This window comes from Canis lupus, chromosome 5, assembly GCF_011100685.1.
Source record: "Canis lupus familiaris isolate Mischka breed German Shepherd chromosome 5, alternate assembly UU_Cfam_GSD_1.0, whole genome shotgun sequence".
Classification (NCBI taxonomy): Eukaryota; Metazoa; Chordata; class Mammalia; order Carnivora; family Canidae; genus Canis; species Canis lupus.
Genome location: NC_049226.1, coordinates 55421559 through 55449522, shown reverse-complemented (window position 1 = coordinate 55449522; position 27964 = coordinate 55421559). Strand labels below are relative to the sequence as shown.

Genomic DNA, 27964 nt, shown 5'->3' with positions numbered 1-27964 from the left:
ATCAGGAGTATATTAACTCAAATTTCGGCACATAATTATTCAAGTAAAATTTTAATGTCTTCAGTCAATACAACTGAAAATGTAGTGTAATTAAAGGGCATTTCCTGCTAAATTTCAAGATACAGGTTGTGGGCCATTTCTGAGCAGAAGCATCAAGTCCTATTGAATATTCAGTTTATTAACTAAGGTGACAGACAGTATTATGGCAGAAGGTGAGGAAGAGCAATGAACAGCTCACAGAATTTGGCTAAGAAAGAAAACAAAAAACAATGTAAATAATAAAATAGCTACAGGTATTAGTAAAATAAAAATGCAATCCCAAATATCCACCTCTTAAATTACTAGAAAAGAAATTACAGATAAAGTTACGGCAAATACGGTCTTCACAGATTTGGGTAACTTTATTTGTGTTTTAAAGTGATTTTTAAGCCCTATATCCAATGAAACCATCTTGAGAAGCTCTATGAGGAATGGAAATTTAGATGTCAATTAACCCTTTACTTTAAAAAAAAAGAAAGCTTAAATTTCTGAATGAGCAAGATTCACTTTTGTAGGTAGAGGCCCTGCTTCTTCATGGTCTTCAGTTTTAGATCTAACAACCACAAGAGAAGAAGATGGATATCTGTTTAACTTTTGTTCGTTCACAAATTCCAAGTCACCATAGATACTCAGCTTCTGCAAAAGAAAATCAATGCACATTAACAATTTGGATAGTTAAGAACCTCTCTGAGTATGTCTTCAAATAACAATTTAATCTAGGGCATTTGGTAAAACAAAAAATTCTATAGACATCCTCAAGCATGAAGAATGCCTTTAATTCAGTGTGACTGATATGTGATTTAGCCCTCAATCAATGGCCAAAGAAAACTTTTCCACATGTCCCAACTTAAAATACTTAGAAGTATTAACAACTAAGTATCAAGAAAAAATTGCTCAGGTTTAAATGGAGTTAGTGTGATCAAATCAAAAGCACAGATTCTGGATATTTAATGTATTAGGTGATCAATTCCTTTAAGATCTTAGCTCTTTTAACAAAGTGATCAAGTGATTTGGGGGTAAGTTTTGACTTAATACACTGGAAAAATATATTTTAAAAGGCTATGAGTAGAACAAAGAATACACATGAAACGCTTTAATACGGATACAAATCTCTTCATAAATGTATAAAAGCTCCTCAAATGATCACTGTCATATCCAAGAGGACACCACAACAAAAGAATGAAAGCATAAAATAGAATCAGTGTAAATAACCTAAAACTCCCTGGAGTATAACAGTTATGTCTAACACCTACCAAAGTAGGTCTATTTGGATTAGGTCTATCTCCTAAAGGCTTGGAAAAGCAAAGTGAAAATTTTTTACTAGGAAATGGGTAGATTTTGTTAACTCATACAGCAACATATCTCCGAATCTATCAATTAAGAACTGAAGTGTTGACATTCAGGGAAACTGACTAGAATGTAAACAAAAACCACCTAAAAGTACTTGATACCGGAAAAGTATTTTTAAAAGATGCTGAATAAAGAGCACTTTCAGGAGATTAAGTATCTACTGATACTGCTTGCTACATGCTACAACATGGTTGAACCTTGAACATATAATGCTAAGTGAAAGAGGTCAATCACAAGAGACCACATTTTGAGTGTTTATAGCTCAGGGTGGTGGTGGTGGTCCTTGGGAGCAGTGGGAGTGACTACTAATTAAGTATGAGGGGTTTTTTTGGTGTAATGAAAATGTTCTAAAAGTGATTGTCATGATGGCTGCTTACTTGGACATGCTTCAGATGTGGTCTGCTGCTTATAGTTTCAAGGCAACGACTATCCTGCAACAAGGAGGGAGCCCAGGACCTTATCCTTTTCCAGTATGAGAATATCTTCCAGAAAAATTCAGTGGTTGATGGATTAGACAGATACAAATCTGATATAATGTGGCTTCCTTAAAAACCAGAATTAACATGTCACAATTTGCTCTGGGGCACTGTGAAAGAAAAGTTTTCACAGCTTTACCTAACAGCATTTAAAGGCCTTGAAACAGCAACCAGAACTGTTGCAATGATTTCAAACATCGAAGTGGAAGAAGCTATCTAGAACAGGGAGAAAGTATAAAATGTGTGCAGAGAAATGACTGGTTAATCTGTAGTATGTATACTGATTTTGTGTCTACTCTGTATTCTCAAATTACCAATTAAATACAAGGGTACAATAGAGAGATTTTCAACAGTGTTAACTTGATAAGTTTACTACCCAAGTATCCTTTATGAAAAAATTACTTAAGAAAGTACTTAAGCAAAAGCAATTCAAGAAAGCAAAACACATTAGAATACAAGAAACCGCAGTAGTTGAGAAGACTTAGAAAATGGGAAGAAAACTACAACAAAACAAAAGAAGATTCCATTAAGCAGAGATAGTGGGAAGATTCTCTTGGGAAAATTTTAAGTAATTCAGGTTTATATTTGCGTTTATGTGACTCTATTCACCCCTGTATCTGGTTCTATTTTGGATATTTACATAATCATAATATTGTAAATGCTGTCTACTGGATTTTAATTTTTCAAGTCAATCAGTAGCAAAGCATGGAAGTATATATACAGAAGAATTAACATTTACATTTTATTGTCAAGGGTCATAATAACTAATGAAAATTGACAGAGTATGGGAAGAAAGAGGGAAGGAAAAGAAGTAATAAGGAGTCAAGTGAAATTTATAAAGCAATCACTAAAAGTCTACAAAATTTACATTACAAAAACCAGAATGTGAAGAGATGAAGATGATGTGGGAGACCGTAAGAGGGAACCAAATTCCTAATCCTTCAGTAGGAAGACCTTAGATAATGTCTAAAGTTGATTAAAAAAAGAAGAAGAAGAAGAAGAAGAAGAAAAAATAGATAACAAGATAAAAATAAAATTAAAATGTAGTAATTACTTGGAAAAATTGTTTAAACTATTAACTAGTTTATCTGAGAAGTGAAGAAAAAGAAGACAATTGAGGTCACACGTATTACCTCTAAAAGTTAAAAGTAAATTTGTAAATATAGTATGGGCTACAGGCTTGGCTCTGCCACTAACCAGTTACATGATCATGGATAAGCTCCTTAAAGCTCTAAAACTCAGTTTCTTAATAGAATTTGGATTTAAAAACTGTGGCACTTATATTATTTTCTGATTCTTTTATCAGATTTAACACTTCTGAACAGCAAAGTCCTGGTCTTTTTTTTTTTAAGACAAAGAAAATAATGCTTATTACAATTTAAGACCTATTTACCCTACTTACTGAGTCTTGGAAGCCTTCATCATTTCACTTTGTTTCATCTTGATCATAATATTCTCAATTGTATCTCTAGTCTATTGAATAGAGTCTGGCACACAGGAAGGTATTCAAAAATGTACACGATTTACTAATGTGAACATTGTTAGGAATCTTCCAAAACTCTTCTTTTCTTCTTCTCCATTTCTTTTCTATAGAACTGCATCTTCTTTACTTTGCATACTTTGGTTTCCAGACAAAATAAATAAAAAACCCCATTATCACACATTCAAACCCAATGTCAAATGTGGGAAGAGACAGGTCTTAAGGCCCTTGTATCCTGCTTTAGACAGAAGACAGGAGAGAAAAAGACCCGCTCAGAATCAGCAGAGGGAACCAGGGGCACTCTGGGCCACTGGGGAAGCCATGGGGACACTACACAGAGGGCACAAGGTCTGCAAGTAGAAATTCCTAATCTACTTGTTCCAAGAGAAAGGCATCCTCATCACCCTCGGGGAGGAGCTCATCAGGAAGAGCAGCACTGGGTTCTCTGCTGTCACTTCATTTGTATCAACGTTGAGACCTAACTTGACTACGAGGCAGATATGGCTGGAGTGGGTCTGGGCATCCTCAAGTGAGAAGGCAGAAGAGGAAGTGCAGTTTTAAACATCAGTACCACCAGGTCCTTGACAATCTTGTCATTCTCATCTGCCTCTGCCATCTGCTGCAGTGTCTCCACAATGGAGTGGTCAGGGTTGAGCTCCCAGTGCTTTTTGGCCATCCTACAGCCCATTGCAGAGTTATCCCAAAGTGCCTGGGCTTTCATGATCTGCTCCATGTTAGCTGTCCAAGTGTAGGTGCTAGTCACAATGCAGCAGGGTGAAGACTAAACCCTAGTGGAAACTGTCACCTATTTTTTTTTAAAGATTTATTTAAGGGGGGGGGGGGCATAAGCAGAAGCAAGGGAAGAGGGAGACAGAGAATCCTCAAGCTGACTCCCCACTGAGCGAAGAGCCTAATGCAGGGCTCCATCCCAGGACCCTGAGATCACGACCTGAGCCAAAACCAAGAGTCAGATGCTTAACTGACTGAGCCACCCAGGTGCCCCAGAAATTGTCACCTTCTTATCTAAGATTTCTTTCATCAATTTACATTGGTTCTCAAACTGGGCCTTGCTCTCCTCCATTTTCTTCTTCTCCTCTTCATCCTCAGGCAGCTCCATGCCCTCCTTCGCAACTGAGACCAGCCTCTTCACATCGAACTCCTTGAGCTGCTGCATGCAGTATACATCAATAGACTTGGTCATCCAAACTAACTTAAAGCCCTGCTTCCACATTTGCTCCACAAGAGCAGAGCTGACAACCTGCTCTTTGCTCTCACCAGTGATGTAATAGATGGACCTCTAGGTCTCTTTCATGTCAGACATATTCTGAAAGAGAAGTCTTCTCATCTCTAGACTGGGAGGTGTGATAGTGTAGCAGCTCAAAAAGGAGTTGCCAATTAGTCGAGTTCTCATGGATTCCAAGCTTTTAACCTTTTAGAGATTGGCCTGTATAGTTTCTTAGAGTTCTCCTTATCTTCTGCCAGAGCAAAGAGCTCAAGGCATACATTCAAAGTATTTTTGCAAATGACCTTCAAGATTTTGGTCAGCGGGGCAGCCTGGATGGCTCAGCAGTTTAGCACCGCCTTCATCCCAGGGCGTGATCCCGGAGACCTGGGATCAAGTCCCACGTCAGGCTCCCTGCAAGGAGCCTGCTTCTCCCTCTGCCTGTGTCTCTGCCTCTCTCTCTCTCTCATGAAAAAAATAAATAAAATCTTAAAAAAAAAAAAAGATTTTGGTAGGCTGCAGTGTTTCTCAGGCAATGTTCAGGGGCAGGTCCTCAGAGTCAACCACAGCCATTGATGAAGTTGATATACCCTTGTAACAACTCATCACAACTGTCCATGATGAAGAGATGGCAGACTGAGTTTGATACTATTCTTTTTATTCTTGTTCTCAGAAATCAAAAGGAACCCAAAAGGAGATGAACAGCAATGCTCTGAATTCCAACTCACCTTCTAGAGATAAGTGCTTGACTACTAAGTAGTCTTCCCAGTCACTGGTAAGGCTCCTGTAGAACTCCTGTAGAACTCTCCATATTCCTCCTCCTGAATGAGGTCATCACAGGTTCTGGTCCAAATGGGTCTCCTGATAAATATACTACTCTTTAATCTTCCTTTTCTTTTTGTTGTCCTTCCTGCTATCACTCTCCTCATCTGAACCCACACCTTCAGTCTTGGGCTTCTCATTATCTTTATCTTCTTTCTTACCTTTCTCTTCCTCTGTCTCATTATCAATGATTTCTTTCTCTTGTTCCTTCTCCAAATAAAGGGTGATGAGATAATCTACGAACTGTGAGTGCTTCTTCACCACGTCTTTGATCAGCCTCTTCCGAGTACTCTGGTCTTCTTTAAGGTGGAGGATCACTTTGGTAGCCCGGCCAATGGGCTCACCATGGTCCACATATATAGTGAAGGAACCCCAGCAGAAGACTCCCAGGCATACTGCTCATCATCACTATGCTTTGTGATCACAGCTACTTTCTCTGCTACCAGAGAGGCAGAATAAAAGCCATTACCAAACTGTCCAAGCAGGGAGATGTCTGCACTAGCCTAAAGAGGTTCCATAAATGCTTAGTCCTTGGCAATGATTGCCAAATTATTTATGAGGTTGGCTTTAGTTATGTAAAGGCCTGTGTCCACCAAGGTCAGGGTGTGTTCCTAGGGGTTGGGGACATCAATTTTCAGTTTTTTAACACTGTCCAACTTGAAAGGGTCTATCAGGCTCTCATAGAGAATCTTGGCCAAGGCACCAGAAGTATTACTGATCAATTCCCAAGGGAGAATTTCCTTGTTGGAATGGAAGGTATCGATGACACGAAACATGAATTCGGCAATTCCTGCTTGGAAGGCAGAAGTCTCCACTCCTCCTCTCCATGGTGCACTTCCTCAGGCCTCATAAAGGAGAAAAGCTGCAAGCACTACAGACCAGGGTGGGCAGGGACTGGGTCTGGCTTATACTCTGCAACAAGGCTGCATGAGAGTGGCTCAAGAGAGCTAAAACCCTTTTTCACTGACCACATGAAATCAGAGGATCACAATCTTGACAAAAAAAAAAAAAAAAGAAAGCACAGCGATGAGGAGATAACACCAATGAAGCATCTATATCACCACCTGTTGCAATAGCAGATTTATGCTGGATCTTTAGGAAGAGCTTTCCAATCCTGCTGCATCTTGTTCTCCCATGTCAAGGTTGACCTGCCTGACTAGGACCACTATGAATGACAACTCTTTATCTTAGGTAGACAACTCAACAAGACAAAGTGTCATCCCAAGAAGTTTCAAAAATGACATAAAAAATATGAAACAGGAAAAAAATAGAGAAATGAGAATCAAAATCTAAGTCAAGCCACTCAAAAATGATACTGCTTTAAGATCAACCAAAGAAATGAGTTATTTGCCAACTTTTTGTGGTCATTATAATCAAATGATATGATGGGTACCACTATGTGCAAAGCAGGCTCAATTATTACAGAGCTTTCTTAAACAAGAAAAACAAAGCTGCTTACAAGTTTCTAAGATCACACTTCTATCTTATTACCACCATTTTAAACTTTGTTTGTAGTGACTGAAAAGGAAGCTTTTTCTATTTTATGTTTGAGCTCCCAGATACTAGGTCAGTACTGAAAAGACACACATTCAGCAGGCTTATGATTTCCTACAAACATACAAGATCATATATGTAAATAATATAACAAAATATACATAACATTGCTCACACGAGTTATACTTGTGGAACTTAAAGTGAAGTTGCAAGTTACTATGAAAAGGGATAAAAAATGACTTTTATTTCAATAATGAAACAATGAAAAAGCTTTATGAAAGTGCAAAGAGGTAGCTTTTGGTCAAGAAAACTGCGTAACTTTTCTAATGCGGTTTTTAGCTATTTTTACAGCAAACAGAGGAAAAACTATCAGGGACAGAGCATTTACACTGAAATGTATTTTGAAACAAGAAACAAAATATTAGTATGTATTACAAATTACTTATGCTGAAAAGAAATCCACTAAAATGGAAACACTACAGGGGTGCCTGGGTGGCTCAGTTAGTTAAGCATCTGACTCTTGGTTTTAACTCAGATCATAATCTCATGGTCCTCAGCCAAGCCCCGTTCTGGGCTCTGCACTCAATGAGGAGTCTGTCTCAGATTCTCTCTCCCTATCCCTCCTACTCACACTCTCTCAAATAAATAAATAAACAAACAAACAAATAAATAAATAAAATCTTTAGCCTACAACAGTTTTGGATGATTTTTTTTGCCTCTTTATATGTACTTTACAAATTTCTATAATAAATATATGGCATCTCTAAAACAAACAAAAAAAAAGTATCTGAAACATTATTACCTAGCCAAAGTGGGTTTCATATAAAAAAAAAAAAGCCTAAAAGCAGTGAATCTTAAGGGGCTGTTTTCCATACATTTTTCTAGAATATATATCTCCTTAGAAAAGTACAGGCCTTTTGAGAGTGTAGCCATAATTCTGATTGTTAAGGATATGTAGTAGAATTCTAGAGAGGGGTGAGAAAGAAACATATGGCAGGTGTCTGGGGGACATAGAACTGCCGACAGAACTCCATGTGTTGTGTTGATCATAAAGCCTAAGGCTTTATAATCACAGGGGTCTAGGGGCATATGTGGGAACAGTGAGGTATTTCTCCAAAGAACTTGGAAAACAAGAGAATTTCTCACAGAATGAAAGCTGTACAGTCAAAACAAAATTTATTAGAGCAGTGACAATATCTGAAAGGAAGAGAAGATCAAGAGTCATCTGAAAGGGAGGGAAAGATCCCTAGGTCTGTAAGATGTAGCCAAAGCCACAAGGAGAAGAGGTCATATCCATTAAGTCGAGTAGGGGGACCAAACATTAAGATTCAAAGAATAGGAAGAATTCAAGCTATTTTTAAGTATTTAATAGTCCAGTTCTGAAAAACTGTGATATGCCCATCTGAGAATTGTTTGGATAAAAGAGAATTTAAGGATCCTGGCTCAAAAACATGAACCATGTGGTCCAGGTGGTATCTATTTCCTAGTGTCAAAGAGGGCATACAGGAGATCAGCTCCTGATATGAAACACATAATCAACTCTCCTATTTATGATTTCAGGCTAATTAAAGAAACTTCAGATTACCTGGCTTCAAATTTTGGTTCTGCCACTACTAGTAAGTGATATTGGGGCAATTATATACTCTTTTGCAGTATTCATATTCAGGAAATGGGGATAATGATAGCAGCCACCTCACAGAGTTACTAAAAGGACTGAATATGCCAAACCAACCCTGCTGGGATCTTAATCTTGGACTGCCAGCCTCCAGAACTTTGAGCAAAAGGACTGGATGTGCCAATTCAGATAAAACATTTAGAACAGTGCCTGGGAGAAAGTGCTCGACATCAGTCAGTAGGCCTGGGGACCAGGATCCAGGTTGTGGTAGATTGATCAGGTAAATTCCACCTGAGGCCAGCCATTCAGTCTTTCCTGACAATAACTGGATGAATCTCTATGGAATCTTTCTTTGACAAGGGGTACCTGGGGAGTAAGGAAAGGAACTGTGCTGATGATACAAAAAGGAAGGAACGAGGTACCACATGGTGGGTGGGTGGGGGTCAACAAAGATTTATTAATATGAGGATGTAGAGAGCATGAGGTAGCTCAAAAAGAAGTAATAGGCAAAGGAATTCCTATGTAAGATAAGTAATTTCAGTTTTATCAGGAACAACAAAATGATTAAAATATGGACATCAGAATTAACAAGAACACAAGTAGGTAATGCAGCAGAGAACATAATCAGTATATTCATATCATAAACAGATGAGTTCTATAGAAATTTACCTATTCTCTAATACTTCCACAATTCAAAAGTTCATCCCAAACCTAACTTTATCCATTTGATTTCCTAATTTAAGTTCTTCTCATCAAGTCAATTTTTTACACTACTTCCCTGATTGCTATTTTTTTTTTAAGAGAAAGAGAGAGCAAGAGAGGTCATGAGTGCAGAGGGCTCCACACCCAGCATGGAGCTTGAAATGGGGGTTGATCGCATGACCCTGAGATCATGACCTGAGCTGAAATCAAGAGCTGGATGCTTAACAAATTGAGCCACCCAGATGCCCCACTTGACACTTCATTCTTGTCTGTACTTGGGAAAATTAACCACCCTCCTCTCTCTGCTAATCTATGCCTCACTACTCATTTTTCAAAATTCAGGTCAAGACCCCCATTATCCAAAAGTCCTCCCTGACGATCTCAATACATAGACTCTGGTTTCCTTAACCCTTTATACATTTATTATTTGTACCACCTTATCAGCCCTAGGGAAGAGAGTACACAGGAAAAAAGAATTGCAAGTCAAAAGATATAAGCTGAATTCCAGTCTCAATACTTTCACAGCCGTGCAAACCCAGGAAAGTTACCTAAACATTTTACTATCTACTCATCTATAAAATGAGTAACAAAACCTGCTCTAGAATATTGCTGGACATGGAAGATACATGGAAATATTTTGTAAATTTTAAAGAACTCTATAATTGTTAAGTTACCAACATTATCCTGTTCCAATTTCTGGCTGCTTTTTTCACACAGCATCTTAATAAAAAACATGAAATATAATATTATCATAATCATTACTCATACGTAAACCTTACCGTAAAAAGCCATCTTTACAGTCTAATTGTTCAAGCACCATTAGGCACATGCTAACTATTTATTATTAGATTCTATTTTAACGTCTCTCCTTTCTTCCTTTAAATCTTTTTCTGTAACACTTTGGAGGCACAAGAAACTAAAGTTTATTTCAGTTGGATTTGATGTCCATAGACATTATTATCCTCTATTTAGTTATATAAATAACTTTCTTTTCTTGAAAGCTAAGTTGAATCACCAAATTATAGCCTTTTCCCAAAACAAAAATCCTTTACACAGTTAGGTTTCTTGGGCCAGTTAAATTTTAATTACCAAGGAAGTCACAACAGTTCTCCATCTCTCTCAGGGTTAGATATCAATACACATTAACTCAAAATCACATACTCCAGCCTTGCTGATTCTAAAGCAGCAACTACTCCTTGACACTTGTGGCAATTAATTTAAAATTTTAAGCAGTTCTACAAGTCTCTCTTCTTTCAGATCACCTTAGAAACTGAACTGGTGTCAACAGGTTCTTTTCAGGCTCAAAAAAACAGGGAAAAAGAGAGAAACCTTACTCAAACCAGCCAATGTCTATGTCACTCTAGTATTTAGCACCATAGAAAACTAGGAACAGTGATTCTCCTGCTGCACACCTGCCATTTCCATGTGTGCTTAAAACCACCTAATCTGGGGACACCTGGATGGCTCAGTGGTCGAGCGTCTGCCTTTGGCCTAGGGCGTGATCCTGGAATCCCAGGATTGAGTCCCACATCGGGCTCCCCGCATGGAGCCTGCTTCTCCCTCTGCCTGTGTCTCTGCCCCCCTCTCTCTCTGTGTCTGTCATGAGTAAATAAATAAAATCTTAAAAAAAAAAAAAAAAAAACACCTAATCTTTCATTCTATTAGTAGAGAGGCCTTGTTTTTCTAGTTAACCAATAAGATATGTATTTATTTATTTATGTATTTATTTATTTAAGATTTTATTCATTCATGAGAGACACAGAGAGAGAGGCAGAGACACAGGCAGAGGGAGAAGCAGGCTCCATGCAGGGAGCCCGATGTGGGACTCAATCCTGGGACTCCAGGATCAGGCCCTGGGCCAAAGGCAGATGCTCAACCGCTGAGCCACCCAGGGATCCCACAAATAAGGCATTTAAAATGGTAAATCACAAGGCTCAGTGTTCAAATAGCCAGCGGGCTGGAATTAAATTTACCTCAGAGGGAACATACTGCTCGACAGCTGTAGCGACAGTTGCACAACAAATCCAGAGCAATACCATCACCGAGAGGACAAGAGTTGTGGTTAAAATCCAGCCAGAGTTACTAAAAAACAAGTTAGTCATGTTAAAATTTCATAATATAAAAAACAGATTCTTAATAATTAAAGGCAATTAACCTTATGCACTTAGTTTAATAATACAACGGAAACTTCATTGTACTCCTTTAAAACTATTTAAAAAACATACCCAGAAGGAAATATAATAGCTTTTATATTAGTGTCCTCCATTTCTCAAGTTTCTGTATCATGGCTATCACTTTTATAATTTAAAATATCAGATATACTGGCTTTTTGCTAAATATATAAAATTAAAACAAATTATTTTCAAAAGTATTTTTCAATTACTAAATGAGATAATGCAAATCAAAGTGTACTGTAAATTGTATGCTTCTATACATATGTCATACATTATTCTGCGAGGCACTATAGTGATACTTCCTTTAAGAAAACCCAGTATCTCAAAAGATTTCAGGTATACAACAGGTACATTATGAAATGATCATTTGTTTTATAAAAGGACTCACAATAGGCTTCCAGAAATTAGTGTTCCTAGAATACCTCAAACAATCTGACACAATTTACTTAATTTCAATTTACAAGAGCACATCTTTTATGAGCCATTCTGTACCCATTATTAGTATATCTTAGTAAAGAGATAGTTATATTTTCCTTATGTTTAAAATATCATAAAGTCGGCCAGTTACAAGAATTAGCAACAGTTTTGCCCATAATTGATCTATTGTTTGCCAAACTGTATATTAAGATTCAAAGAATAGGAAAAAGTCAAGCTATTTTTAAATATTTAATAGTCCAGTTCTGAAAAGCTGTGATAATTACTACAGGCAGTCAGGCAGTCTGATTTTCACATCTGTGTTCATCCAGTACTGCCTGATATAGAGTCTATACTTACCACCATAACCCATTCACTTGATGGCTTGCCCAAACTTGAACATGCCAAGGAAAATGTATGCACAGTTATTATTTGTCTCCCAGCAAAAGAGATAGACACTGGAAAATGCACTGCATCTAAAAGCAGGGAATATCTACATGGTGTTGTAAGTGTTCCAATTTAGAGAGAAAGTAAAAAATATTTAAAAAAAAAATTTTTTTTAAGATTTTATTCATTTATTCATAGACACACAGAGAGAGAGAGGCAGAGACACAGGCAGAGGGAGAAGCAGGCTCCATGCAGGGAGCCCGATGTGGGACTCGATCCCGGGTCTCTAGGATCACACCTCAGGCTACAGGCGGCGCCAAACCACTGCGCCACCAGGGCTGCCCATAAAAAATATTTTTAATGAAAAAAACACCCACTTTACATATTCCAGCCTAACCCAAGTACTAAGGAATTTCCTTCCAGGAAATGAGAAGGATATATTTGATATCTGGATTCCAGTAACAGCTAGTTAATTAAGCAAGAAAACTGGGGCTCATTTTAGAGTCCATCTGCTTCTTCCACTTCCACAACAAAACAATCCTATAGATTCTTAACTGTCTCTGTTATCTCTTGTTTCCCTTGTCCATTACCTAATTCAGACCTCCTAAGTGCTTGCAGGATTTACCACAGCTCTTCAACTTGATCTTCTATCCTTCACGTAGATGCCTCTTCCCATACTTAGATTTGATTACTTTCCTTCTCCTATCTAGTTCCTGTCCACTCAGTTTGGTCTCTGATCTAACTCTCCATACATATTAATATACTTTATATATTTAGTAGAAAGCCAGCACAGCTGAAAAAAAAATTAAAGAAACATGCTACACTAGTCAAAATCTCTTTTCATTATTTAAGACTTATTTCTATGTCCTCTGTCAATTCTTCCTTTGAAGGTATACTCCTTGTACTCTGTATATGAGGTGTGTATGATATATAGCAATCATCATTGCTTGTTTATTGTTTGCATGTCTGTCTCTATCATACTAGACCTGAGAACTCCATATAGGCAGACACTGAACATCTTTCTCTAGGTCCCACGTCCCTGACACAGTTTCTGGTATATAACAGACTCTCCGAAAAGAAATGGCAAGTGAAAAAAAATGAGTTGACCTCAATTTCCATTCTGGAAGCTAAGGGTACCTCCATAACAGCTATGTTGTACTATAAAAAAGCACTGCAGTTAAAAGTCAAAAGACCAGATTCCACTGAGGCTAGGTGATCTTGCATGTCATCACAAAAAACTCATGATTCTAGGAAACAGACACCTGTGCCAGAACTGGATGAGTAGAATATGCAGAATTAGAAAAGCTAGATTTGAACTTTAACGTGATGGATATATAACCTTAGGGGTGGGCAATTCATCTCTGACCCACCTACTTATCACAGGTACTGTTCTTTTTTTTTTTTTTTTAAGATTTTATTTATTTATTCATGAGAGACAACAGAGAGAGAGAGAGAGAGAGAGAGAGAGAGACAAGCAGAGGGAGAAGCAGGCTCCATGTAGGGAGCCTGACGTGGGACTTGATCCCGAGTCTCCAGGATCACACCTGGGGCTGAAGGTGGCGCTAAACCGCTGAGCCACCCAGGCTGCCCCACAGGTACTGTTCTAAGAGTCAAATGAGCTCACTGAAGGGAAAGGTATTTTAAAGAGTTATTTTTTAAATTAAAATGTAGAATACTATTATAATTCATGTTTATGCACAGAGCCTTCTAGGCATTAAAGTTCTAGTTATAAAATTAGTTATTTCTTAAACATTTACAAAATTACTTTGAAAATGTTAGATTTAAAAGACATAAAATACAATGACAAAATGCTAAAGGATAATAAGTCACCAGTAAGATGCCAAGTAGTACAGTATTGAGAATAAACTGTAACTTAAGATTGATTACTTAGGTTTCATAAGACTATCAAACTGCAACAAAAATCCTAAATATCGGAGAGAGAAAAAGTATACCTGTATTCTGCCAAGGTCAAAAGGAGGTTTAGAAATGAAAGGAAGGGAAAATTTAAAGTTAAATCCTCATTTTCTTATCCAGTCTTTAAAGACTGTGTTAGGTAAAAGGAATTAATCTTTAGGTACCAAAATAACCCCACTGATACCTGATAAAACCTGTCAAGAAACTACTTTAATTATAAGAAATTGCAGGAAGCAGGCAGTTTGGACTACTAGAGTGTTACACTAGAGACAGAACAGCCCACCAGAGCATACACACTGTGAGGGCAAGCACTTGTTTACCACCTCTACTCAAATGCTTGGCCTGATATCTGACACAGTAGATAATTATCAGTAAGTTCTATGGGCCACTGTCTCTCTCTTTTGAAGGGGGTTATGGAGGTAGATGAGGAGAGCTCATATCAGAACTCTTTGGAGGAAGGGAAGTATGCATATTTTAATAACCCCACTCAACCTTCAGAAGGCTTAATATTCCTTCCTAGGAGAGCATAAAGTACCCATTACTCCTGCCTGCCTGCTTTCCCCTGCCATCTTTAAGGATCCTTGGCATACAGTTGATACTCTTTAGTATAGAATACAAAGCCCTCCTTAATCTGTACCCCTCATCTACCTTCTCTAGCCTCAGGTGCGGTCTTGTAGATAAAAACAAAAATCCAACCCCAAACCATTCAGATACACTTTAAAGCTTGATTTAAACATATGGAGAAACATATTTCTTAACATAAATCAGAGAATCTTAACAAGCACAAGAATGCTTTTGTACTGGGAAGAAAACTAGCTGCTTGAGTTTTATTACGTGGTATGTGTATTACCTTTTAAATAAACTAAAATAGGGATGCCTGGGTGGCTCAGCGGTTGAGCGTCTGCCTTTGGCCCAGCGTGGGATCCCAGGATCCGGGATTGAATCCCACATCAGGCTCCTTGCAGGGAAGCCTGCTTCTCTCTCTGCCTGTGTCTCTGCCTCTCTTCTCTGTGTCTCTCATGAATAAATAAATAAAATCTATAAAAATAAATAAATAAACTAAAATATCAAAAAGTACAAGTTGGTAGAACAAGGTAAGGTAAACAAGTTTTTTTAAATTTCTGAGCAACTAATATAATTTTAAAATAAAAAGGAATGTATCTGTCTGATACAAGCCAGATTTTATCTCCTATACATACAAATAAACAGGAATACATACAGAGATAGACATCTTAAAAAGCCGTCACTTTCTCCATCTTCAAGATAGTTCCTATGGGTTTGTGAACTTCTCATTTGCAGATCTGCTGAAAAAATAAGGTACAATTTATGATATCCTATATCCCAAAAGCTAGTCTCAAATGACTACTCCTAGATATATACACTGTACAGATACCCAGCTGCTTTTATAAGTATAATCTGATACATTGATAATAAATGCAAGTTCCTCTGGCATGTTAAAACTGAATGGTTATTCTACCACATTATGGATTTCCTATTTTATTTGCAAAATCTTATGAATGAGGACATTTTAAAAGGTAAGCTCAGCTTTAGGTTGATGTTTTATGTTCCTACAAGTTAAAATTTATTCCTAGCATGGAAATAAAAATAGAACAAGAACTCACACTTTTGGGGTAGTTTCACTATTTGGTTAGTATATTAGGAAATACCAGAATACTTCATTAGTTCATAGTCAAAATATCCTTCAAAGCAAGCCACATGTTTTTAGAATAATAATTCGCAAAGTGTGATCCCCAAACGAGCAGCATCAACAGAATCTGGGAACTTGTTAGAAATGCAAATTCTCAGGTCCTATCCCAGATCTAGTAAATTGGAAACTTTGGAAGTAGGGCTCAGAAATCTGTTTTTTAACAAGCTCTCCAGATCCTAAACTACTGTTTAAAAATTATTTGTTCACTTTCTATTAGCGTAAGAACAATCATACAACCAAATCTAAACCACAACCAGATTTGCTAATGTTGTTATCCCAAGCTACTTGAAATAAAACTTACAGGACATTTTGCTTAGCGACGATTCTTTCAAATTTGTAGGCTCCTGCTCCAACTGTGGTGCATACTGGATTTCTGGCTTAGACTAAAATGATAATGAAAGCAATTAAGCCATTTGTACTTCTTATGCTTTTCTCAGTAACAAGTTCTATAACACATCATCTGTATAAACATTCAAATTGAGAAAAAGTAACAGAAGTATGGTATAAAAAATAAAACACATTAGCCACAATATATTTTAATTGCACTTCCTAAACATCAGAGCCGGTGCCTTGCAAAGAAACAGACAGATTTCTGGCATCGTCAAGTATTTAGTCAGTTTAACTTTCTGACAACATTAAAAAAAAATTAAAAAGCAGGGACAAATTACAACATACTGCATTAAATATCATATCCTGCAAAAATGAGTGCTAATTCTAGTAGATCAAGAATAACTTAGCAGACTGCCAAAATTTTGAGCTAAACACCTATTATCTCTATTTTTCTCATCTGAAACATTCCATTCTTCCCTAAGTATGCGTAATTCATACATTACAGCTAAATACTCTATACTTTTCATCCTCCATACAGCACAGATCCTCTGGAGTGGGAGTTTCTCCAGTCTAGTTATGCTCAAGTTGATACAAAGAGAGAAACAAAGTGAATCTCGTATCTAATCAGGAATGAATGAGGGCTTCGCTCTGAGATTTAACTTAAACTTTAAGCTAATTAGCTTTAGGACATAGAAATTTACTCATGAATTTAAAGAGAAAAAACTCCTTATGTTTTACTTATTACCAAATTATGTATAAAGGACCCAAGACTCAGGATAGTGCTAAAAATCACATTCTAGCCTTACAGTGAGCCATTCTATTACTAGTAATAATTAAAAGGTTTAATTATTACCTAAGAGAAAGTCTCACAACATAGCTTGTGATACATTTGAGGAATTTAACTACCAAATTAAAAGAAAAATAGCATATCCATATGTGATATATACACATGCCATGATTTATATTCAAAGTATATTCATTACTCTTATCTCTCATATCTAGAGGTTTCATTTTATCAATTTAACCACTATAAAATTTAGAAGATTCAGAGTTCTTGAAAAGGACCAATGGGCTTGAGAGAGGCTTCCAACAGGCAGAGAGAAGTAACACTGTGTTTTGATGCCCAATGTTTTAATGTAGGCCAAATCAGTAATTATTATTTGGTAATATATATGGCTCTATGCCAAGACATTCATTTAAGACATACACATTTACTGTTGTTGGTATTTAGATGAATCTATGAAGCACAGTTGTTACCTGGAATATAACTATTTTTCCATCATCAGCTTGAAGATAAAAAGTCCATGAAGAGGTTATGAAGCTCTGGGCAGAGTCCATCATGTCACTCCAGAATGACCTTACCAGAGTTAGAGGGAAGAGTAGGTGCATTTTTGGCATCAGGGACATGAGCTTAAAAACAAAACAAAACAAAACACTGAATCATTATTTTAAAAATATATAATTTTTATATATGTATATTCAAGAGAGCAAACATGGGGAAGCCTGGGTGGCTCAGTGGTTGAGCATCTCCCTATGGCTCAGGTCGTGATCCTGAAGTCTCGGGATCCAGTCCCACATTGGGCTCCCTGCATGGAGCCTGCTTCTCCCTCTGCCTATGTCTCTGCCTCTCACTCTCTCTCTCTTTCACTCTGTGTCTCTCATGAATGAACAAATATAATCTTAAAAAAAAAAAAAAAAAAAGAGAGCCAACTTAATCAAGTTTCTCCAAATCGTTACTGGGACAGGGACTAAAAAGTTAAGTGTTTCTACCACAACAACTAGCATTAAACAGTTTCCTACGCAAATGAACTGTGATAAGGCTTAAGATCCCAGGCTATTGGATGCCTGGGCGGCTCAGTGGTTGAGCGTCTGCTTTCCGCTCAGGATGTGATCCCAGAGTCCCAGGATCGAGTCCTGCATCTCCCTCTGCCTGTGTCTGTCTCTCTCTCTGTGTCTCTCATGAATAAATAAAAATAAAATCTTAAAAAAAAAATCCCAGGCTACTTCATTTTGCCACCAAACACACATATAAACTACCTGTCACCTCTATCAGAATAACAGGCTTTTAGGGCAGCCCAGGTGGCTCAGCGGTTTATCACCACCTTCAGCCCAGGGCATGATCCTGGAGACCCGGGATCAAGTCCCACATCAGGTTCCCTGTATGGAGCCTGGCTTCTCTCTCTGCCTGTGTGTCTCTCTCTCTCTGTCTCTCATGAATAAATAAATAAAATCTTAAAAAAAAAAAAAAAAAAGAATAACAGGCTTTTAAATCAGGTCCAAAATTGTGAAGAATCTTAAGATATGATTAAAATAAGGATTAGCAAGGCCTTAAGAGGTAGAAGGGGCAGAGACTAATTATACCATCCTATCTTAATGCTTTCATGTAAAACAAATCATGTTATAATAAACATTGATGGAAAAGGGGAAGGGAAAAAAAAATCAACCAAAAGAATATATGCATAAAATAGAGACATCTGATAGCAGGGCAGTGTGATGAGAGTATTTATGGGCTGAGTATATACAGTAAGCTACTGATTTTAACATTGATGGGTATCATGTCCTCCCAGTTCTGACTTCTTTACTTATTTAGCAGCAGTGGGCCCCTCCAGAGCATAAGTATGGGATACTTTTTGCTGTACTTTAGGGAGAGCCTTGATTCTGCTATATTTCAAAAGAGAGGCATTATGGAGTAAGAGATCAATTTGTTGAATCAAAAGATCTATATTCATGATCCATTTTTCCCACTAATAGCTCTGAAATTTTTCACTGATTAATTCACCAAACAAGTATTCACTGAGATTAAAAATTTTAGGAGATCAGGGATCATGTATATTTTATTCAACAACGTATACCTATGTTTAATCTGTGTAATCTATATAGGACAGAGGTTAAAAATTGATTAATACGTGTGTATGGAGAAAGGCACTTAACCCAAACCTGGGTGAGAAGGTGTTAAGAAGGCTTCACGAAGGAAATGATACCTGCCCTGAATCAAGGGGATTCAATAAAAGGATGGGGAGTAGAAGGAACAGAACCATGAAAGAACTCATCATACTTTAAAAATTAAGAACTGTTCAGTATGTATACAACTAAGAGGAAAAAAAAACAAAAATGGCTCTTAAAAATCAGAAAACACATTTAACATTACCTGTAATATGAAAAACACAAATTTAAAATATATTAAAAGTGGCACACTGTCAGGAGTTGAGGAAGGAGAGAAGTGGGCATGGGATTTCTTTTTGGGGTGGTAAAAATGCTTGGAATTAGTGATGATGGTTGCAAAACTTTGTGAACATACTGACAACTACTGAATTGAATATTTCACAAGGGTGAATTTTATAGTATGTGAATTTTATCTCAATTATTAAAATTTGGTACAAATTCCACAGAGAGCAATTTTGCTCTACTTCTCAAAATTAAACACACAAATATTTCTTGCTCAGCAATTCTACTGTGTTTTTATTCTATAGATATAAATGTGAGAGGTGTGCAACATTGCGTATAAATGAAAAAGATTAGAAACAACCTATATGTCCAAATAAGAGATTGCTTAAACAAATGATACATCCATACAATGGACTGTACAGTGAAAAAAAGAAATGGATATTCTTTACGTATACTTGTATTTTAAAAAAGAAGGAATATATGTATCCTTGTATCTGCATAAAATACGTCTGCCTTAGTAACCCTGGCTACATGACAAGGAAAATTGAATGGCTAGGATATACAGGGGTAGGAGATTTTTTACTACATACTCTTTTTACCTTCTGAATTCTATACCATGTGGCTGTACTTCCTATGCAAAAGCTAATAAAATTAACAAACTTTATCTAGTATATTTGGAGTATAGAGTATGAGGGGTGGGGAAAAAAAGATAACCTAAGATAAATAATCAGGAGCCGGACCATGATAAGTGGTTTGGACTTAACCCTGTAAGTGGGTCCTGAAGTATGTAAGACAGGAGAATCACACAGTGAGATTTCTATTTAGAATATAAATATCTGAACATATACTAAAGGATGGACTAGAAAGGGTCAAGTGGGAAAATAGATTGCAAGTTTAGCAATACAGACGAGAAATGATGATGACCTAAGCTAAGGCAATGGCAGTTGGGGTAGGAAAAAAATGACTCACAACTATGAACTTCTTTCTCTGAGCCTCAGTTTTTTCATATGCAAAATGAGGATAATATCATTATTGGACCAAGAGAAAAAACTAAAGAGATTACGGATGTAAACGTAACTTTTAACAGCGAAGCATTATACAAAAGTAATTATGCAAGTGACACTCCTATTTGCAAACATATAATTTGTTTGCTGAAAACTAATTATAAAATATAACACTAAAATAGTATCTAAGTGGGCGATAAACATTTCAATACAAATCAGTGCAATTTAAGCAGGCAATTCTGAAAGGCAGTATTGTTTCATACTTGTTCTTGTCTCAGTTCAGCGAATGGCAGCTGATTCTGGCAACCAAGATGGCAAGCATATTGCTCATCAGATTGGGAATATGCTTCTGTACATGCTGTAAGAGAAAAACAGTCAAATTACAAGGAAAAGAGACAGAAAGAGAGAAAAGGAGAGAAGGGAAGGAAAGAAAAGGGGGAAGAATAGAAAAGAAGGGATTTGGCATTTTATAAAAAAATTTCTTAAAAAGCGTTTTATCAATATGAATTTTCAAATTCAGTAACAGTAGCAAAGATATTATTTTAATAAACTCTGTATCTTCTACCTCCCACATGTCAGATGGTTCAGGTATAAACCTATTGATTATATACTCAGGCTCAGGCTATATGATGACATTCATAAAGGGATCTTCACCACTATGGTATGCAAAGTGGGAAAAACACTGGTCTGGCATCCTGAAGTTTTGGCTCCATACACATCTGGCTGTGTATATGACCTAGGCTGTGTTTTTTAACCTCTCCAACTATTGATTTCTATATGTTTAAAATGGAAATACCAAATTACCATCACCTATGTCATAGAGTTGAACCAAACAATATATTTTAGTGATTTACACAAATACACAATATTAACATTAAGAACTAGATCACTTTGCTGAGAAACAAGGATATTCTCATAGCAAAGAAAAATAAAACAAAGCAATTAATCTAACACCCTAAATTCTGAGAAACTGAACTTAGAATATGCTCTACAGCAGGATTCTAAAGTTGAAGTGGGTACACACCCTCTTCATTTGGTTCACTAGAGCTGGTTCTCTCTTGTGATATATAACACTTTACCACTGTAACAATTTTTCTTTCCAACCCAGTCATATATTTGTAATATATTTCTCAAAGGTGCTAGACAATAAGTTAAACAGCATTATGCACATATGAAGGTGGCCAGTTGGAGACTGAACCACAAAAAAACAAGGTCATGATATCAAGGAGACTTAGACAGAAGTCATGGCAGAGTGACAGGGAGAAAGGTACCTCCTGCTACATTGAATAAACAGTATCATGTAATGAATGGAGGAAATTCCATTACGGTTTCTTTAAAAAGTTAAATGTCAATTCTGTCTTGATTACAGGTTTCTTTTATTAAATGCATCTCTTTTAGCAAAAGGTAAGAACAGTGGTTTAAGAGATGACAAAGATTCTGGTTACTTCTTTTATCAGCATGACCCACAAAGAATACACTATTAAATAGTGAGTCAAAGGCTTGATTCAGTAAAAACAACTTGGAGCTAAATCAACTGGCCTGATTGAAAGGCTTAGGAAAATTATACTATCCATTGAAAAAGTAGTGATGAATTATGAGAAGGGTAATTAAACCAAATGCTTCGTTACACAAAGGTGTCCTAGCCATAGTACAAAATAAACGTTGTCTCAACAAATAGAAGTAGCCTCCACTTTTCAGAAGTTCATATCTATTTTTACAAACCAAAAGAAATCTGAAGAGGATTCATGCTTTCATGAAAAAAAAAAAAAAAAAGTGAAAACAGCGTTCAGCATTTGTTTTGTGGCTAGCCATTACAGAGGCAGCACACACTCCTGAGCAGCAACAGTGGCACTGCCAAGCTCCTTCCCTGGGAAATACGCTCGGCATCAGGCCACCATAGCTCTGAACTGTGTAAGCATCTGTATTTTATCTTGATTTATTTTATGCATCTTAGCAAGATGTGTCCTAAGGTATTAGAAAAGACTAAGAGAGGTTATTTTTTGGATCTAAGAGCAGTCAAAAAATTTTCCATATAAATTAATGGTAATTGCTTCTTTGCTTTATGCCATTTTGGTTTAGGAGAGGTTTCAAAGGAATGCTCTACTTTCATATAGCAGGGAACCCTAAAGATGAAATTTAAAGCCCATGAAATTTGTAGCAGCAGCTGATTAAACTCTAAATTCATAATTCTTAAAATATGTTAGAAATTAGTTTAAACAACATGCCTATCATTTTCTGAGGAACATATATAAAGAGTATTAACACAACCCAAAAAACCCACAATGTTATATACTTTTAGCATAGCATCTTACCAGATTCACATTCCATTTTGGTCCGATTTAAATCAATTCCATCATCCACAAATTGACAAATTGAAAACAGTCTGCAACCTCTCTGACATGCATACAACTCTTCTTCCTAGGGAGTTCAAGAAGAAGGAGGATTACCAAAAAAATATTATTTTTCCCTTAGGGGGGGAAAGTTAAAAAGAAAACAAAGTTAGTAGGTTTACTATTAAAATGTCCAATAAAAGGTTATAACCGAAAGAAATACGGTAGGAACCAGGTAATACCCAAGACCTTTGCCATAAAAAGAGGATTTAATTTCTTATTTTAAAAGTGATACTCAAGAAAGAAACCTAGTGGGGGGGAATATATATATATATATATATATATATATATATATATATCCTTTTCCCATATTCCAAGGTTACGTTTTGACGGAAAATTTTAAAAATAAAAATAACAGTGACATAATCAGAATTTTAACAGAGGTAGAAATGAGTAAGCAAGTACCTTCTGATGAATGACATACTTCTGCCACATAAATATTTATAATTATCAGGCTTCTCAGGAAAAAGGGTCATGACTAGCTTCACATGGCAAATAGCGTAATAAAGGCCCGCAAGAAGTGAAGCATACATCTATGAAAAGTGTTTTTAAACTTTGCTTACTTTGACTGAAAACATAAACAAGAGCAACAGTGTGGTGTACAGGAAAAGCCTCTGGAATTACCAGACCTGGTTTAAAATCTTTCAGGTGAATGACACTGCATAAGTTACTTTACCTATCTAAATCTCAGTTTTCTCATCAGAAAAGGAGATAATGGCTATACATAATCTCCAAACCCCTCAATAATGCTGGAACATAGCGATTCCTGGTATAGTCCCTGGGACACAGATGGTGCTCAATAAAAGGTAGTAGTGTTAATCACGATAACAGATTTTTAAAACAGAGGACAACAGTGATAGGCAACATTATCTATCTATGGGAGCTCAGGATAGGGTTGATTCTTCATTACTGGAAAATGTGAACTGCTTAATAAAACTAATGACAATGTCTTCACTAAGCTTTTGTTACATGAAATACACACAGTGTTTAACACAACTAGTACATGTAAGGGAGTCCCCTCAACTTACTGTGTGATCCACTGTGTACAAATTGGCAGGCACCTAATAAGGAAGCAAATAGCATGTGCATATACCAGTTAGCAACCAATGGAAGAGAAAGGTATGCATTTCTTTACAGCAGAAGGATTAGTAAGATTTATGCAGCACCAACAACCCATTAAGAAGAGATGGCTGCAGTCTGACGTTAAACAAGTGTTGCAATTTTGAAGCTAGCATGTTTTTTGAACCTCAGTTCTGGTTGCATTTATTGTTAAGGTGAAACTGAAAGAATTTTAACAATTAAGATAAATTTCATACCTGAGTAGCTTTTGAAGCTTTGTAAAACAGTGGAAGAAATTCTCTTATGTATTTGGAGCACCACATCTCCTTATACTGCACAGAGGAAGCTTGAGCTCATTAGTATGAGCTATAATGCATGCCATTGCATTTTCAGGTAGGTTTTCTTTCCTTAAACCAAGCCAGTAAGCCCCCCAGTCCTATTTTCAAAAGAGAGTATGGCATGCTGCAAAGAGCCTAGATCCAGGAATCAGCCCTGCTTTGAAGCTCAGCCTCACCACTTATTCTGTACAACCTCTGGCAAGTGACAATTTCTTTCAGTCTGTTTCCTTGGTTGTAAGATGGGGACAATACTCTTATGACAAGGATTTCACATTTTATATACACAGTATCATGAATATTATGCTATACTATCTAACAAATAGGCATAATAATAATGTATTTAATGAGCACCCACAATGTGCCAGACACTATGCTAACACTTAAGGTATACAATGTCCAGCACAGAGTAGGGACTCAATTGGTAGCTATTAAGAATCATGTACTAGATAATATCATTCTAAGTAAACATTTCATGGTTTATGTATCTCAAATGATTGACAAGCTTATCTTAAATGTACCTTAGATTTAGAGCACAAGGAAATGTTGCTCCCCACAAAAATGAATGAAACTAAATAATCAGAAGGTACCTCAATGATAATTATCTATAGAATATATGCATTTTCTTGCTCAGAGCTAAGTCAAGCTAACTATTCTCAATATTTAGCACCACTGATACTGTATGTACCAAACTGGTTTTATGTGCTAAGAGTGTCACATGCATTATCTTTAATTCCCACACCAGGTCTGTAAGGTATGAAGTTTTTGTTGTTGTTTTACAGGTGACAAAATGAAGTCGTGAGAAGTTAAGTGATCAGCAAAGATATACAGATAGTAAAAGTGGAGCTGGGAATTGGACCCAGGCTTATGGTTCCAGAGCCCACACATTTAAAAAAAAATGACCAGGTGGACACTAGTTAGCTTTGTTGTTAACATAACATAAGTCTCTTGTATTTGGACCCAGACAAATGATGTAATTGTATTTTTGAGGAAAGTTAAATGGTAACTACATTGGAATTTTAAAATAACTACTTACAAACAGCTATCCTACTTTCTTGCAACAAATAATTAATTCTGAAAAAGAGTTGTTAAAATGAGATTTCTATCTTCCAGTTGCAAATACCAGACTGACAGGGCTAGGTGAGCTTCTAATTTCATCTGATTTCTTATAACGCACACTGCTTTTTCCTGAACTTCAAAGCACAATAATTCAGAGGGCCCATAGAAATCAGTGAAATAAGTAAATTAAATTAATTTTTAATACAACTTTATTAATAGAGGGCAGCAAAGTATAATCAGTTTTAGGGCTGAATTCCTACTACCTCACTACTTCTTAGCTATGTGACTTTAGGTAAGTCACTTAACCTTTCAGAGCCTCAATTGTAAAATCCTACTTTGCATGGTTGTGACAATTAGGGATAATGGGTATAGATCTCTCATCATACTGTCTAACAGAGTAGACAGTTAATAAGTTTTAAGTCCATCTAACATACGGGGAGCCAAATGACTGTTTCTGAGAACAGCTTTGACGAATAAGCAAAAATGATTTATAGATACCACCTCAATTGTTAAAAACTGTCAAAATAGTGGATAAAAGTACCTGAGGTTTCCAGAAATGTTTATATCCTTTAGTTATTCTCCCAGCTTTCTGGGTCATACTACAGGTTTGCTAGGAAAATCTCAAGAAAGGAAAAAAACACAACCAAACACTAGAAGGATACAAAATAAGTTTCCATTCAATGCCAGGCCAAATAAATCTTAGTGAGTTTCCTCATACAGTCTTCTTAATGATGAGAGGTTTATAAATAGAGAGGAAAGTAATGTATTCAGGGGCAGTACACATTGATTTAAGCTTGAAAGTCACAATCTCTCATTTCTCTCTCCTGATTGTTATATTAGTGTCTGACTGAAAATTTTAGGATAATCAATCTCCTACACTTTTTCTTGAAAATTGATAAAACTTGGGTGCCTGGGTGGCTCGGTCTGTTAAGTGTCTGTCTTTCGCTCACTGGGATCAAGTTCCACATTGGGCTCCTTGCTCAGCAGGAAGCCTGCTTCTCCCTGTCCCTTGCTGCTTGTGCTGTCAAATAAATAAAATCTTTTAAAAAACTCAGAAAGACGATAAACCTCATGCAAGGTAAAATGCTGCCGTACACAGATACATGGGAAGTGAAAGAATTCAGAGATTTTCATTTCAAAGACCTGAAAGGACTTGTCCAAAAGGAACATCCCATAAAGTTCACTGGCCCTCTCCTTTGTAGTCTGAGAGAGCAAAGAGGGCTAGCCACATGCTTAAGCCAACAGCACCGAGGAGATGAAGGGAAAACAAGGAGAAAAAGACCAGTAACAACAGCAAAAGCTCTTAGAAAGAAAGAAAAAGAAAGAAAGAAAGAAATTAGAAAGAAAGAAAGAAAGAAAGAAAGAAGAAGAAAGAAAGAAAGAAAGAAAGAAAGAAAGAAAGAAAGAAAGATAGAAAGAAAAGCAGTAGGGGGAAGGGAGCACATATCCAAATTATATATGGGAAAGGGTGGGGAGTCACCACACAATTTAGAATGTTGAGTAAACAGAGATCCTAAGACGGAAAAAAAAAAAAAAAAAAAAAAAAAAAAAAAGACCTGAGAAGTGGAATGGGATGAAAGGACAGCATCACGGGGCGGGGGCGGACAAGGAATTTCAAGAAAGCAGGGTCACTCCCCTCGGGAAGCTGGGACCCTGACGCCTCCCCCCGCACCTCCCCCCCCCCTCAACGGCAGTCTCATTTTTAGACCCGCTCTGCACTGAAGGGTCAAGTTCTTTGCAGAAACCTAACTGCTGCCTCTCTAAGCCATCCCAAGCCCTAAGGCAGCGTCCTGCACACAGTGACTCAACCCAGGCGGAAAGCCCTTCCCGAGCGCCTCACACCTCCGAGGGCTGATGGCATACCTTTCTATCACTGTGGAATGGTCTCGCTTGCCTGACCCCCAGGACAGGCTAGGAGCTCCCGGCCCCGAGCGGCGCTCAGTCTACGTGCGTTACGAACTAACCTACTGTGGGCTTGCACGTCTGCTCCTGCGCCCCGCCCCCTCCCCCCATGCCATCCCTTAACGCCCCGTGAAGGTGAAGACCCTGCATCCATCATCCATATCCTCCTCCTCCTGCCCCCGAGAGTGCTCGTCTCTCCGGCCGCCCAGCCAGCTGCCAGCGGCCAGGGGTCCGGTCTCGTTCATCTCTGCGTCCCCCAGCCTATTCCGCGGTAGATGCAGCACAAACTTCCGGTAATTACAGCAGGAAAGGGGTGCGGGGAGACCTAGGGAAGACAACAGGAGCTACACAGGTGGGAGACAGCGGTTGGAGGGTGTGCGTTCGACACCCAGGCTCCCAGGGCTGACACCGGTCGGGGAGGAGGGAGAGATGGGCGGCCAGGGGAGGGTGCAGCCCGGTTCGGACGGGCCCTACCTTGGGGTAGGTATGCAAGGGGAAGGTCAACTGACAGGCCCGGTGACAAGACGCCGTATCACCCAAGATCGAGTCAAATGCTTCAGCCGAAGCGGTCCCCGAGCCTCCAGCCAGGGCCATGGTCAACAGCAGCAGCGGCGGGAGTCCCCGTTGGGCCCTGACCCACAGGCTCCCCTTCGGCGCCGCCATTTTGTTTCCCTCTGTCACAGCAGCTCGGCTTGTTGCTGTTTTCTTTTCAGGGTTTCCTCCGCCTTCCGGGGCCAGCCCCTTCCCCGCCCCTCGGGCCGTCGCTTCCGCCTCCGCCGACTCCTCAGCTCCGCCCCGACCCGCCCGAAACTGCCGCCTTCCCGCCCCTACTCCGGGTCTGCGAACCCCCAGGGGAGCAAGAAGAACTAGATCCAGTCATCGCGAGTGTTAGAGCGACCCGTCCTCCTCTGATGCCTTCCCCT

The 27964-nt window shown here is 37.8% G+C and overlaps 2 protein-coding genes and 1 pseudogene across 8 annotated transcripts in view; 1 reads left to right on the top strand and 2 right to left on the bottom strand.

Annotated features, from left to right (window-relative positions):
• Positions 1–32: 32 nt before the first annotated feature.
• On the bottom strand, positions 33–27878 carry TMEM59 (transmembrane protein 59). Of its 6 annotated transcripts, none has more exons than XM_038537463.1 (9): positions 27516–27878; positions 23715–23747; positions 22609–22714; positions 20560–20654; positions 17385–17537; positions 16099–16180; positions 15309–15393; positions 11174–11282; positions 33–675 (listed from the first exon to the last, which is right to left on the bottom strand). In XM_038537463.1, the coding sequence occupies exons 1-9, from the start codon at positions 27702–27704 to the stop codon at positions 520–522; spliced, it is 1008 nt and encodes a 335-aa protein (XP_038393391.1). In that variant the 5' UTR covers positions 27705–27878; the 3' UTR covers positions 33–519. The 6 variants fall into 6 exon arrangements, with proteins under 6 accessions (XP_038393391.1, XP_038393393.1, XP_038393395.1 ...); XM_038537465.1 differs by having other exon boundaries at positions 15309–15390; XM_038537464.1 differs by lacking the exon at positions 33–675 and adding an exon at positions 9750–9920.
• On the bottom strand, positions 682–9615 carry LOC102151770 (annotated as a pseudogene).
• Positions 27178–27964, top strand: part of TCEANC2 (transcription elongation factor A N-terminal and central domain containing 2) — a 36400-nt gene continuing 35613 nt past the window's right edge. For both annotated transcript variants that reach the window (XM_038537474.1, XM_038537473.1), the window contains exon 1: positions 27178–27334. The gene's annotated coding sequence lies outside the window, so the exon portion shown is untranslated. The remainder of the gene's footprint in view (positions 27335–27964) is intronic.